The 13,404-nt window shown below is 52.3% G+C and overlaps 6 protein-coding genes; 4 read left to right on the top strand and 2 right to left on the bottom strand.

Moving 5' to 3' along the window:
• CNAG_07534 (hypothetical protein) overlaps nt 1–3,555 on the top strand; it is a 5,440-nt gene extending 1,885 nt beyond the window's left edge. Inside the window, exons 6-19 of the mRNA XM_012192566.1 lie at nt 1–264; nt 316–419; nt 486–608; nt 665–815; nt 871–1,008; nt 1,068–1,177; nt 1,235–1,353; nt 1,409–1,538; nt 1,594–1,654; nt 1,708–1,758; nt 1,822–2,012; nt 2,064–2,132; nt 2,189–2,413; nt 2,467–3,555. The exon at nt 1–264 is cut by the window's left edge and continues 343 nt beyond it. Coding sequence (XP_012047956.1) covers nt 1–264; nt 316–419; nt 486–608; nt 665–815; nt 871–1,008; nt 1,068–1,177; nt 1,235–1,353; nt 1,409–1,538; nt 1,594–1,654; nt 1,708–1,758; nt 1,822–2,012; nt 2,064–2,132; nt 2,189–2,413; nt 2,467–2,739 — 2,009 coding nt within the window. The 3' untranslated portion in view covers nt 2,740–3,555.
• Nucleotides 1,764–3,883, bottom strand: CNAG_07533 (hypothetical protein). XM_012193001.1 has 4 exons: nt 3,533–3,883; nt 2,452–3,469; nt 2,052–2,396; nt 1,764–2,002 (listed from the first exon to the last, which is right to left on the bottom strand). Exons 1-2 carry the CDS (start codon nt 3,682–3,684, stop codon nt 2,854–2,856), a joined length of 768 nt encoding a protein of 255 aa, XP_012048391.1. The 5' UTR covers nt 3,685–3,883; the 3' UTR covers nt 1,764–2,002; nt 2,052–2,396; nt 2,452–2,853.
• Nucleotides 3,835–5,763, top strand: CNAG_07532 (hypothetical protein). XM_012193000.1 has 5 exons: nt 3,835–4,209; nt 4,271–4,443; nt 4,500–4,819; nt 4,873–5,452; nt 5,511–5,763. Exons 1-5 carry the CDS (start codon nt 4,038–4,040, stop codon nt 5,634–5,636), a joined length of 1,371 nt encoding a protein of 456 aa, XP_012048390.1. The 5' UTR covers nt 3,835–4,037; the 3' UTR covers nt 5,637–5,763.
• Nucleotides 5,764–5,834: 71 nt separating this feature from the next.
• Nucleotides 5,835–7,105, top strand: CNAG_07531 (pyridoxal 5'-phosphate synthase, glutaminase subunit Pdx2). XM_012192999.1 has 5 exons: nt 5,835–6,007; nt 6,074–6,116; nt 6,175–6,235; nt 6,341–6,584; nt 6,664–7,105. The coding sequence occupies exons 1-5, from the start codon at nt 5,956–5,958 to the stop codon at nt 6,993–6,995; spliced, it is 732 nt and encodes a 243-aa protein (XP_012048389.1). The 5' UTR covers nt 5,835–5,955; the 3' UTR covers nt 6,996–7,105.
• Nucleotides 7,058–11,071, bottom strand: CNAG_07530 (hypothetical protein). XM_012192998.1 has 4 exons: nt 10,836–11,071; nt 9,144–10,790; nt 8,368–9,087; nt 7,058–8,310 (listed from the first exon to the last, which is right to left on the bottom strand). The coding sequence occupies exons 1-4, from the start codon at nt 10,987–10,989 to the stop codon at nt 7,142–7,144; spliced, it is 3,690 nt and encodes a 1,229-aa protein (XP_012048388.1). The 5' UTR covers nt 10,990–11,071; the 3' UTR covers nt 7,058–7,141.
• CNAG_07529 (threonine ammonia-lyase, biosynthetic) lies at nt 11,071–13,209 on the top strand. XM_012192997.1 has 8 exons: nt 11,071–11,137; nt 11,184–11,266; nt 11,310–11,430; nt 11,483–12,070; nt 12,133–12,352; nt 12,410–12,705; nt 12,782–12,877; nt 12,945–13,209. Exons 1-8 carry the CDS (start codon nt 11,125–11,127, stop codon nt 13,079–13,081), a joined length of 1,554 nt encoding a protein of 517 aa, XP_012048387.1. The 5' UTR covers nt 11,071–11,124; the 3' UTR covers nt 13,082–13,209.
• The last annotated feature ends 195 nt before the right edge of the window (nt 13,210–13,404 follow it).

Genomic DNA, 13,404 nt, shown 5'->3' with positions numbered 1-13,404 from the left:
GGGATGAAGCTTACACTCAAGCTCAAGAATTGGCGAGAGAATGTCAGGAATTGGGAGTATGGGATAGAGTGGTAAAATATGCTTTGGGTGTGGCGCTGAAGGCGGCAAAGAAGCTTGATAAAGATGGCATGGGGTGGGGAGAGTTGGCGATTGGGTATTTAGAAGTTTCTGTCAGAGAAACAGGGAAAACAGGAGACGAAGACGAAGATCTGTTATTGAAAGAAGTGATTGAGGGGCTGAAGAGGGTGGATGAGGTATGGAACGGTGAGTGCCGTATAATTCGCAAGTAGAAAAGAGCCTAATATCTCATCACAGTCGAGAGCCACCGGCCGTTCTCGATTAGACTGTTGGGGAAGGAGACAAAGATTGATTGCAATGAGATAACTGTTGATGTTGAGATAACGAATGAGTTGGATATTGTAAGTATCAATTCATATCTGTTATATCCACCAGAAAGGCCAGACGAACGTCTAACCAGTTGATAGGATGTCGAAGCGGATGGTGTGGAAGTCAGACTGGGCCATCCACATTCTGGCGGCATGGTTCTTTTTTCAGCGAAAGAAACTAGTCTTCATCCGGGCGTCAACCTTGTTCGACTTTCAAGTTCGGTATGCTGCGTCTTATACCCGTATCTCCAAATAATTAACCGATCAGAGACTTTTAGACTTCTACTCATGGGATATATAACCTTCAATCAGCCTCTCTCTCTTTTGGTCAACTCAACTTCAATTATGATCTGAAAGATTCAGGAAGATCGGTAATCATCAGAAGAGATGAAGGAGGATTAGGGATTACGTTAAGGATGCCTTATAATAGTAAGCTGTCACATGTCATCGCGTTACTTGTGATGGCCGATTAACTGCTTTACAGTCAAGTTGACGGATGACACTCTCGTGGTCCTCGATATCAAAAATGGCCAGGTCGACTTGCAAGAAGTAAGGGTGAATCTGACATCCCTGACCAGAGGGGTTGGGTTCATCCTTGAAGACGCCAAATGGGGTGAGACTAGTGGGTCCATTTGCGGAATACGAGATGCATCGGAAGGTTGCTGATAATGGCTGTATAAGATCTTACCTTAGACGATGAAGGCTTAATTACAGTCGGCGATATCAGAGCTGGAGAAACAGTAACAATAAGTGTACCCTACGCCGGTCTTCCGCCTACGGACTACATGCGAGTAAGTGGACAACAGCAACGGACTTGTCATTATTCAGGAACTAACAAGACGTGGAAGGCCCACATCGTGCTCCTGCACAATACGGACAGAGGTGCTCGGCAATGGGTGGATGTACAGACAATCGACACGGGTCTTCCCCTGACTATTAACGTTCAAGACTTTTTCCGACCCGATTGGTAAATCAAGAGGAATTCCGTCTGTTTATGACTGATCCGCTGATCGCCGTGATAGTTTGCTATCCTATTTCACTGTCTCGCCTGATGATAAGGAGATCTTGAGAATCGCTTCTGCCGAGCTGATTGCCCCCGATGGGAGTGGATATGAAGTGGAGAGTTGTAGGAAGCAAGGAGGGAATCCCATAGTATGCTGATCTCTTTCTATCGGATGATCGATTGCTGATCGAAGTTACTTCGTAGGTATCTGTGGCTACTCAACCATTGTCTTTCATGTTCAAGATAAGAAGACAGAAGGATGGCGGTAAGTCTACGCATTAATACAATGTAAGGAGATATAATTGAGGGAGGCAATAGATCCTGCATCGTCCTTGACTTTAAGAATCAAATATCGCCAAGTAGACGAAGGTTGGTTTAAATGTGCCTTACAGTTAGTGGCGAGAAGATTATACATTAATAGGCATTCTGCAGAAATACGGTCAAGCGTTACCGACGTCTTCCGTTCTCTTTCCCCTTCTTCACGCGCATCTATCGAACGGGCTGTCCGCGAGATCCTTGCCGATCGCTCAAAGTGGAGAAGCTATCTTATCGGGGAATCCCTTGAAGAGCTTTTCCGTTATGAACTGAAGGATATGGGCGATAGTGGCTTGGCCTTTTGCGAAGTAAGTGTGACGCAAGTTCCCAAAAAAAGCGATACTAACACGGCTCGAAAGTCTATCAAGTCGGCGACCTTGCCAGAATGGAGAAGCCTTGAGATCCCCGTTGATGTCCCTCAACGTCGCGTATGTCTATCTAGTCTGAGAAAAGCATACACTCTAAACTGACGATATTTATGCAGCTACTCACAGCAGTCTCTTTGACTCCAACTTTATCACCAAGCACATTCATTTACCAAGGTCGACCGCTAGCTTTTTTACTCAAGCTCTCAACATCTTCGCAATGGATGGGTTTACCCTCTGAACTCACGAAAGAAGAGAAAACACAACGATTGGTGTACGACGTTCAAGTTAATCCTGAGGACTGGATAGTGTTGGGGAAGAAGAAGGCTTATTTCGTCCCGGATGTAAGCCTCAAAACCCGCTATGCAAACATGAGACTAACTATTTCTCTCTGTAGCTCGAAAAGGACGTCTCAGTAGAGATTGTACTCCTTCCCACTCGCGCGGGCACAATCTTTCTTCCCAACGTCTCCATTTATCCCTTGGATCCTCCAGGAGGGTCCTCGGAAGGGCAAACTAAGATACAAGGAGTGTTATGTGAATCATACATGAAGAATGCGGCGCAGACTGTGAGAGTGTTGCCTGCAAAGAAGGAAGTTACGGTTTTGGTGCCGGTACCGTTGCCTGGGGGTGTGCAGATAGGTGAACAATGGGAGGGCGTCAGGGCATAGGGAGAGTGATAATGTGTGGTATTTGGGACAATTTTTTGCACATTCTGCATCTTGTGACAACTGTTCGTATCTTACATGGCCTGTCAGTCGCCCGATCCAGCTACTTCTTCTTTATTACTGCTCATCTCGCAACCTGGTATTCCTAAACCGCCTTCCCGCTTCCGACCAATCTCTAAGCTTGAACACATACCCCGTCTTGTACGAATAGTCGTCTGGATATCCTGGACGTCGAACTGAACCTCCTTCCGGTTTATCAATCACAGACATGATGATCCGACTCTGCCACCCATTCTGCAAAAGCGCTATTGACTCCCAGAAATTGGATGTGCTTCCCTTTTGTCCTCGAACGAAAGTATCTTCATTCATTGCCTCCAAGGCGGAGACGCCCAGATCATCAAGGTCAAGTCTCGAAGCAAGGACTAAAAGATCCCAAGGTCTTCGTCGGCCAAGGTCCATAGCCCGATCCTTGAGTTTCTTAAGCACGAATTCTCTCAAGTCATAGAGATGGGAAAAGGAGAGTAAATCTCCGGCTTCTTCCATAGTGATGGCTAACATAACGTCATCTGATACCCGGCTAAGGTCAAGGAAGAGCTGAAGGGTGCGAGAGGGGAAGGGGATATCGATAGGTTCGGATGGGTGAGGCGGTTTGACGGGGACAGAGATGGATTCGGGGGTGGAGGTATCTGCCACGGAGGGGTTGGACATTTCTAGCATGTCGTGGAAGACGGCACTAGGGATTTCTAATTAATGTATGGAAAACTTTCTAGTAGCTAACCAGCTACACTCAACTCACCTGGCATGAGCGAGACACCAAACATCGGCTTTGAAAAGGACACCATCTGAAGAGATGAGGGTGATATCACCTTTATTATGAAAAGGATGAGCCTTGTACTGAGTGGCCTGGGACTGGCCGTAAGGGGCTACTTGGCTCTTGTCGCTGGACATGATGTTTGCTGGGATAACTTGTAGGTGTAATCTGCATACCCGAGCTTTTATACGGCTGCTCCTCGAATCGTCACGAGATTAGATCGTCCACGCATGACCGACGGGAGAGACAGCCGGCACTTCCCGAGTTTCCGGCGGAAGACAGCTTATCAGGGACGGAGTTATGTGCGTGGCGGATGATGTGTGGGTAACGGAGTTGTGCGTGATCTCCGAGATGCTGTTGCCATTCCGCACCCACCATAATAATCTGCTGCTCGGCGTACCCAATATTCCTCCCCTATTCTCCCATATCCCATACAATCTCCATACAGTCTCCCCTACACGCACCCGGACCCAGACACAACCACACCACAATGCCACCCAAGCTCACAGCCCTTCAGCCTCCATCCCCCTCACCTCCACCCCCCACAAACGACGCTCAGGACCTCCTCGTCATACAGGATATCATGGATACCCTCGACCAGATCCCACCCGAGCTCACAAGGGTCCATAGCGACCTCAACGAGCTCGGCGCTGTACTCTACTGTAAGTGAACATCTCTTAAGGCCCCTTCGCTGCGTGTAAAAGCTGATTTAGACGGATGTAGCTACTCTTGTCAGCCTGGAGAAGAAGCTCTACACGCTAATTGACTGGATACAAGATCCCAATGTCACACCAGAGAAGCGGTTTGAGCTCCTGCAGGAGATTGCAGAGGAGGCTGCAAGGTACAAGCTTGGGGGTGATGATAAGATTCGAGTAGCAGCCGGTGCTTGTGACGGCGTAAGTGTTAGTTCTCTCTTGGCCGCGCAACATTTTTGCTCATCCCCGGATTCCAGATTCTGAATCACCAAAAACATATTTCCAATCTCCTTGCATCTTCCACCTTGCTCAATCCATCCCCACCTTCTCCCTACTCTCAATCTCTCACGCTTCCTTTCCCTCAGCCGGTCACTAATTCTCGTCGCGTTGCCCGGGCTGCCAATTCTCCGTTCGGCGGTCGAGGCTATACCGCAAACGGGGGACCGTCAGAGACCAAGGTCGGCGATACGCCTAGCAAGAAGAAGAGGAGTCGAGTGCAGCAATTGGGGGCAAGGGATGATGATGAGTCGTCTAGTGCTGGCGGGGAGAAGAAGAAGCCTGTTAAGCGAAGAAAGCAGTACGTCTATCTACATAGTTCTCCACACGGCAACTGGTCTGATGCGCAAGCAGAAACCGAGCGACTTCACCTACCGACTCTGTCGCCTCTAACTCTGGCTTTGGCGGGAAACCCATCGAACCCCGTACTGCCCGTCAACTCGCCGCTGCTGCCAACAGGGCCCGCCGCGAAGCCGATGACGGAGGCTCCGATACTGAATCTCGAACGGGTAACGACGAAAAGCGCAACGTCCCCATGCAGCCATCCTTTTCAGTCGACTCAAAACGTACCGATGGTTTGGGCTTGGATACGGGCAGCAGAGAAGGCAGCGGTGTGAGAAGTGCAAACGTAACGCCTACTCTTGGTTACGCCACGGTCATGCCCCCTATGGCTGAAGTCAAGCGTCCATCAAGACGAGGCGGTAAGCGTTCGAGTACAAACGTTCCTGCTGCCGAAGAATTCGAAGAGGAAGAGTCCGAGGGATACGGTGATGACGATAGGTCAAAGAGAGGAGAGAAGTATGCCGAGGTAGAGATTGGTGAGGAGACTGGAGGTACTGGGGATGATCTAGATTCAAAGGTGTATTGCACTTGTAGGCAGGTCAGTTATGGCGAGATGATTGGATGTGACGATGACGATTGTGAGATTGAATGGGTGAGTCCATATCTTTTATAGTTGGCTGTGGCGTTGCTGACAGCTCTGGGCGATTTAGTATCACATTGGGTGTCTCGGACTGGATAAGACTCCTGCAGGGAACTGGATCTGTCCCAGGTGTGTTGAAAGGCGAAAGAAGCAACCACGAGGCAAGAAGGGGACTCGAGGCAAGGCCCGGAAGTAAAAGCTACCAACTTTTACTGGTATATTAAAAGCAGGCTGTGATATTTTGTAGACTAGCTACCATTCTTTCGTTTCTCTTTTTCTAGATGTTGGGATACCCATGGTGTATGTATAATTTCCATGTCGTACGTACGTGAATTTAAATCAATAGCTTGGTCGGCAATTCGCGATCCGAGATTTTGTTGACTTTTGCGAGTCGATCTCGGCAAAAACGACAGCTCGATCATTGCTGGAATCGATCGATTCCTTTTTATCTGTTTTCCTTTACCTCGAACATTTTCTAAACTACCCACATTGAGAGCGCTTGTCAGCAAGTATAAATGACGATCCAGCCTGAACAAGTACCAGAAAAAGTCGTCATCGGCGTACTCGGTAGGTTTCATCATGGTGGTTTTGTCGAACCATACTTTCTACTATTTACTCATGCCCCATTTGAAGCTCTTCAAGGCGCCTTCATTGAGCACATTTACTACCTCCAAAAGTCAGTAACTCAATGTTCGCTAGTAATGAAATAAACAGTATTTTTAACGGTTATTCAGGCTGCGTCCCCATGGCCACACGATTGAAGCTATTCCTGTGCGCAACGCCGATGAACTATCTGTACGTCCTCTTTTCCATGACACTTACACACCCGCCCTCTCTCCCCCCCCCCCCCCTCCTCCGAAAAAAAAGAAGGCGTTGTCACTCTCCTAATACCTGAAACAGCGATGCCATGCCCTCATCCTACCCGGCGGTGAATCCACAGTCATATCCCATCTCGCCTCACTTACACCTTGCCTCCTCCCTGCTCTCCTCTCTTTTGCGCAAGACCCTTCAAAAGCAATGTGGGGAACATGTGCGGGTATGATCCTCATGGCTGAAGAGGATGGGGTTGGAGGAGGTAAGAAGAAGGGTGTGAAAGGCTGGGGAGGTGTTAAAGGTTTAAAGGTTTGGAGAAACCTCTACGGCAGTGAGTTTTGTTTCTCGTTCACATCGCTTCAAAAGGTGTAAGGCGGTAGCTTTAACGATGAGGAATTTTTTTTTTTTAGACCAACTAGAATCATTCGAAGCGGCTCTCGATATCCCCGTCTTATCCAACCCTTCAAGACCATTCAACGCCGTATTCATCCGTGCGCCAGCTGTGCACAGCCTTACGCCAACAAAGACAGACGTGGAGACCCAAGTCCTCGCCACTCTTCCTGCCGAGTACATCCCTTCACCGCCACCTTGCGACTCGCCACTAGGTGAACCCAATATGGACGATTTGGGAAAGGTGATGATCAGACAGGGGAGAAAGATGGTCACCAGTTTCCATCCTGAATTGAGTGGGGATGTGAGGATTCACGAGTATTGGGTTGAGAAGTGTGTCCTTGGAAGGTGATGGCGTTCTGGAAGGAATATAAAAGTGTGGATTTTTTTTTCTTGTAACCAGATAGCGTTTGTACAAAATAAAATGCCATATTCCATCATGCATATCTTTTGAGAACCTGTTTATTTTATTTTTTTTCCATTTAGAACGAAAACCAACTATAGCCACCTCTTCAAACACGACCAATCCCTAATTCCTCTCCCCTGCTCCAATCCCAACGCAAATTCCCAACATTCCCTCGCTCTCTCCTCTCTCCCCTGCACTCTCGCCACATGACCAAGCAAGTACCACGCTTCCGGGATATCCCATCCAATCGACTGGGTGAAGGGGTTGAGCAACGATTCAGCCAGATCGGCACCCTGGTAACGTTTTGGCGCGTGATTGGTCGGGGTAGAAGTCGACAGGTTTTGTAAAGTGCTTGTGGAGAGGTAGAGTTTGGCGAGATTGACAAGGGCTGGTGGATGGTCGGTTTTGAGTAAAAGGGATTTGGAAAATGCTTCTTCCGCCGGTTTCCACACTTGTTCTTGTTCTCCATCGTCATTGTCATCTTCCTTCTCCTGGCCCTTTCCAACTCCGCCAGCCCCAGCTCCAGCTTTTGAAGACATTGTCATCATGGCCGTATTCGCGACATGATACATCCCCAACTGAACCCAAACATCTTCATTCCCAGGATCCAGCCCCTCCGCCTCCATCACACTCACCAAACACTGCTCCAACTTGCCCCACCGCCTAAACGTCGCGGCTGAAGCTAGCCATAGATCACTGAGGATACGTTTTTCTTGGGGGGAACGGGTATCGAGGGGTGAAGGTTTGGAGGGTGCGGATGGTGGGGGCGGGGCGGGCGGGGGGAAGGGGCGGGCGCGGGAGGAACGGTAGTGCGAGTGAATGGCTGTGGGCACGATGGACGGCGCGGTGGAGTGGGAGATGGTGCGGTCCCGAGGGTTGGCACCGGCAAATGTCAACGGTTGGAGGCCCCCCCCGCCACCACCGTATTCGGCCGTCTTTTCCGCTTCTCCAGATAACACTGCGCCACGTAAACTCGCTGTACGCCCTGTACCACCACCACCAGCACGTGCAGGTAAAACACCTAGTTGGTTTTTGGATTTATTACCCTTGGATCGTAACGATAAAGATAAAGAGCGACGTCGTTGACCTTTTTCGGATACACTGCGAAACGGTGCAAGTGTGTTTTCGTTGATCGTCTGCACGTCTGTAGGGGGCGCTGGATCGAGAGATGGAGGTGTGGGTGGAATAGGGGTCGCGAGTGTGGGTACGTTGTTGGGACTGGTGGTCGTGATTTGGATCGGTGAATCTGTTTTTTCTTTTTCTTTTTTTTTTACAGTCGGGTCAGTAATGAGAAGGAAAGGGGGAGAGAGTTACCCACCTTGTTCTTTGATATTCACAAAACTCTCACCCAACCCATCTTCCCTATCCGGCACCTCCTTTTTCTCTCCCCCACCTCCACCACCAGACTGGGACTGCTTAGTGGCCGCCGCAAGCGAACACCTCGCGGAGAAGAATGCAAACAACTCTTGCTGCCTGACCATTGCCTCTTCACAACCCAGTGTCTTTTCGATAATCATATTCAAGGTCATTCTCAGCCTGATGACCTGGGCGAGTTTGGAAGACGGTGTGGGTGGGGATTCGGGGAGGGGTGGGAGGGGTGGGAGTGTACCTGTAGGAAGGACGAGGGGTGATGAACCCGTGGTGTTGGTAAAAGGCGCAGCAAAATCTTTAGAGGTGATTTCGGGTCTTGTCCCTATCAAATCTTCCACCGCCGTACCCTCCCCCTCCTCCTCCATCCGCCGGTCCTTTTCATCCCTCTCCTCCCAGACTCTCCACCCAGCCTCGACCGCCATTCTCGCCGCTTCCCAATCCCGCATACTCGTCAACAACACACCCAAAAGATGCCAGCCCTCTACATTCTTCTCGTCCATCTCGAGACTCTTGCGGATAGCGTCGATCGCTTGTGGGATTTTTCGCGCTTGGGCGTAGGTGTGTGAGAGGTGGTAGAGGGACGTGGGTGTAGGGGAGATGGTGGTGGAGAATGTGAGGTGGTTGAGGGATTGGGATTGGTAGTTTGCTCTTTCGTGCGGGTTTACGTCTTTGTTTATTGTTAGCTCTTGGATGAAAAGAAATAGAACAAAAAAATGGACACACTCCTAGCCATGAGCATTCGAACAATCCCCTTGACTTCCTCCACCCTCGCTTCAAGCTGCTTGGTATCCGCGCTTGCCAGCTTACTAATCTGAACGACATCCCCGGCGAGACACGCATACCTCCAAGCTTCTTCCGGCTCATTCAACCCTTCCGTCAACCATTTCGCACCTGCCAACAAGGTCGGCACGAAATCGGTATCGCCGTCCGCTTCGTACGATGCGGACGTTGCTTGTTTTACCAGGGCTTCGGTTGCGGGGGAGGCGGGGTCGACGGCGCGGGTGGCTTGGGATGCTTGGCGTTGGATGTCGGTAGGGTGGGCGGCATCGTCGTCGGTGGGCCGGCGCTGGAGCTGGAGGGAGATCTCGGGCTGGGCTGTTTGCCGTGCTTTGAGGACGAGGCCGACGTAGAGCTCGAATACACGTTTGGCGTCGCTGTATTCTTGTCTGTCGGCGAGGATACGGACAAGGGAGCGAAGGACGGATTGGGATTGGAATGTGAGTGTGGTGGCCCACCAGAGGAGGTTGAGGACTTGGTCGGAAAGGGCACGGGAGCGGGGGAGGAGGGTGTACAGCTGGATGGCGAGTTGGGAAAAGAGGACGACGGGGTGGTTGACGGCACCGGCGCGTGGAAAAGTGGTGCTCTGTTCAAGCAGGGCCTGGCCGTTCTTGAGTGCGAGCGATACTTCCTTTTCCCACTGCTGTCTCGGTGAAAGGGACGATGCGGGGGATGGATACAGCAGGGTGGAGGGGGTGAATGGGGCGGCGTACAGCGCGCGGAGGTAGAGGATGAGCATCTTTTGGCGCTGGACGGGTCTGAACGAGGCGGGCCATGAGGCGCTGTAGGCGTGAAAGGTGCGGAGGATCTTGAGTGTCTGCGAGCCCGTTTCTGGGGGCCGACGGGCAGAGAGGATGGTTGCGCGGAAGAGGGCGGTGGCGAGGAAGCGGTAGGCTTCGCGGTAGGCATCGAACGAGGGGTTGGCGGTGGTGACGGACTGGAAGAGCGGGACGGTTGCGAGGTAGGACTGGAGGGCGAGTGCGGGGCTGGGCGTCGAGGAGAGCTCGTAGCAGAGACCCTGGAGACAGCGTGCCCTCAGCCTGTCGACGACTGCAGCGTCTCCGTGGACGACGCCTGCCGTGCTGTCGGCTGCCCAGTCGACGGTGTCGTAGCGGGCGAGTGCGGCGTCGTGGGCTCCGGCGGCATGGAGGTGGTAGGCGAGGACGAGCTTTGCGGACTCGAGTTCCGGGGGGGGCAGGCGGCCGCTGGCAATGAGGGCTTCGAGGTCGCTGGTGGCTTCGGCGGCGTCGTCGGGGGGCACGCCGGACCACCACACGTGGCTCTCGCTCCAGGCGCGCTGGTCGTGGGCGTCGTCGCCATCGAGGTCGGCTGCGCTGAGGTACGCGGCGGGGCGGGCGGGGGCGCCATCGGAGGGGGTGGCTGGCGGGGGCCGGCGTCGCCTGAGATGGGGGCGGGGGACGTGGACAAAGGAGGAGGCGGTGGGGGACTCGCTCTCTGCGGAGGTGGGGGGGGACGTGCTGAGGTGGGAGCTGGGCGGGGCGGGGGCGAGGAAGGGGTTCCAGTGGGCGGGGCGGTTGGTGGCGGAGAGGTAGAGGAGGGAGATGTCCCGCAGGTGGTGCACGAGGGTTGTGTCTGGGGCTGTTAGTGGGGGGGGCGGGGGGGAAATAAAAAACATACCGTGCTGGGTGTGCTTGCCCCACTTGCGGAGGAGCTCTGGCCAGGAGAGGGGCGCCTGGCGGGGGGTGGCGGCGGGGGCAGCGTGGGCCCAGGCGCCGGCGGTGAGGGCGTGGGCGAGTGCGGCGTGGTAGTGGGCCCCCTTCTGGGATGCCATCGTGTGGGACGGGGGGGAGTGAGAGCGAGGAGTATTTAGACTCGCGCAAATAGCCGCCGCGCATTTCTTTCACTCCATCTGCNNCATCTCCTCGTCCCCGATGCCCACGGACAACAGGTGCCCGACTATCTCAGGATGATCTTGATGTGTGAGCTGCTCCCCGCCCTGCCCCCACAGATACTCACCCCGCCCAGCCAAGGTCTACTCGGCCCCCCTCAACCTCAAGGAAACGCCCCTCACATACGCCGTCAACCTCTCCGCCCGTCTCGGCAACGAGGTGCGTCCACCGCCGCACCGCTGCACATGCTCACCCCGCACAGATCTGGATCAAGCGCGAAGACCTCCAACCCGTATTCTCATTCAAGATCCGCGGCGCTTACAACATGATGGCGAGTCTCTCGGACGAAGAAAAGAAGAAGGGTGTCATCACATGCTCTGCCGGTATGCCCCGCATCTATAATAATAACTCGTACACCAACTAACACAACACTAGGCAACCACGCACAGGGCGTCGCCCTCTCCGGCCACGCACTCAACATCCCCGCCATCGTCGTCATGCCCGTCTCCACCCCCTCCATCAAATGGCGCAACGTCCAGCGTCTCGGCGCCACCGTCGTCCTCCACGGCCGCGACTTTGACGAAGCCAAGGCCGAATGTCTCCGCCTCGAAAAGGAAAAAGGCCTCACCTTCGTCCCCCCTTACGACAACCCCTACGTCGTCGCCGGCCAGGGAACAGTCGCCATGGAAATCTGCCGCCAAGTCACAGATGCCGATCAAATCGACGGCATATTCGCTTCCGTCGGCGGAGGCGGTCTTGCAGCCGGTATCGCAGCGTACATGAAACGTGTCGCCAAACCCAGCGTCAGAATATACGGTGTCGAGACCGTCGACGGCGATGCCATGGACCGTTCACTCAAGGCCGGAAAGAGGGTCCTCCTCGATGAAGTTGGACCGTTTGCAGACGGCACCGCTGTAAGGCTCGTCGGCGAAGAACCTTTTCGAGTTTGCAAAAACTTTTTGGACGGCATCGTGCTCGTCAACAATGACGAGATTTGCGCCGCCATCAAGGATGTCTTTGAAGGTGTGTCCCCGTTTTCAATTTTATAATCCCTCAAAAAACTTTGCAGCTAAAACCCCACGTAGAAACCCGGTCCGTCCCCGAACCGTCCGGCGCCCTCTCCCTCGCAGGTCTGAAGGCCCACATTATCCGAAACAACCTCCAAGGCGCCGGTAAACGCTTTGTCGCCGTCATCTCTGGCGGTAACATGAACTTTGGCCGACTCCGATTCGTCGCTGAGCGTGCCGATGTCGGTGAGCGACGGGAAGTGCTCATGAGTGTCCGCGTGCCCGAAAAGCCTGGCAGGTGGGGTTTTTTTTCCTATCCTTATAAACATACAAGTGCTGAGCAAAAAACAACTAGCTTTTTGAAATTCCACTCCCTCCTCGGTTCACGGGCAGTCACCGAATTCTCCTACCGCCACTCCAACGACTCTACCGGCTACATCATCTGCTCCTTCCTCCTCTCCTCCTCATCCTCTTCTTCCTCTGGCCCCTCGCCCGAAGCGCGCGCAAAGGAGATTCACGAGATGGTCGAGTCGTTTAAGAAACATGGTATCGAAGCGGTAGATTTGAGTGAGGATGAGTTTGCAAAGAGTCATGTGAGGCATTTGGTCGGTGGACGGAGTGCGGTAGAGCACGAGAGGATCTTTCGGTTTGGTTCGTCACTTTTTTTTTTTTTTTTTTTTTTTTTTTTTTTTTTTCAGGACTGACGACCTTGGCGGTTCGTTAAAAGAGTTCCCGGAAAGACCAGGGGCACTTGGAAACTTTCTCAAAGGTATGAAGGTCGAATGGAACATTTCCATGTTCCACTACAGAAACCACGGCGCCGGTGCGTCCCGTCTCCCTTTTTCTTTCATCGTCGTTTGAAAGCTAATTTTTTTTTACTCTTTTGATAGACGTCGGCAAAGTCCTCATCGGTGTCCAGGTGCCATCCCAAGACAACCCCGCATTTGACGAGTTTTTGGAAACGCTCGGGTATCCGTATGTCGAAGAAACCCAGAATGAGGTTTACACCATGTTCCTCAGGTCGTAAAATAAAGGGCCGTTTCGTATATTGTCATATAGATGAATATAGAGTTCTTTTTTTGCTTCGTGATTTGGGTACCGATGTGGAGTGGGTATATAAAAGGTTATCATGCATTTTTTTCATCATAGATACAACCTTTTTTTTGATCCCAAAGATCGGTATTATGGTTAACCATAAATCTTCAACGAACACAATCTTCAACGAAAGGGGACAACGGAAAAGAAAAGATGGATAGCAAAAAAACCGCCACAACGACGCGTCTCGTGCCTATTTATCAAAACGAACATTAATCATAAAATACCTTTTTTTCCTTCGCGACGCGTCTCGTT

The sequence above is a fragment of the Cryptococcus neoformans genome, chromosome 3 (assembly GCF_000149245.1).
Source record: "Cryptococcus neoformans var. grubii H99 chromosome 3, complete sequence".
In the NCBI taxonomy this organism is placed as follows: domain Eukaryota; kingdom Fungi; phylum Basidiomycota; class Tremellomycetes; order Tremellales; family Cryptococcaceae; genus Cryptococcus; species Cryptococcus neoformans.
This window is presented reverse-complemented; position numbering and strand designations above follow the sequence as displayed.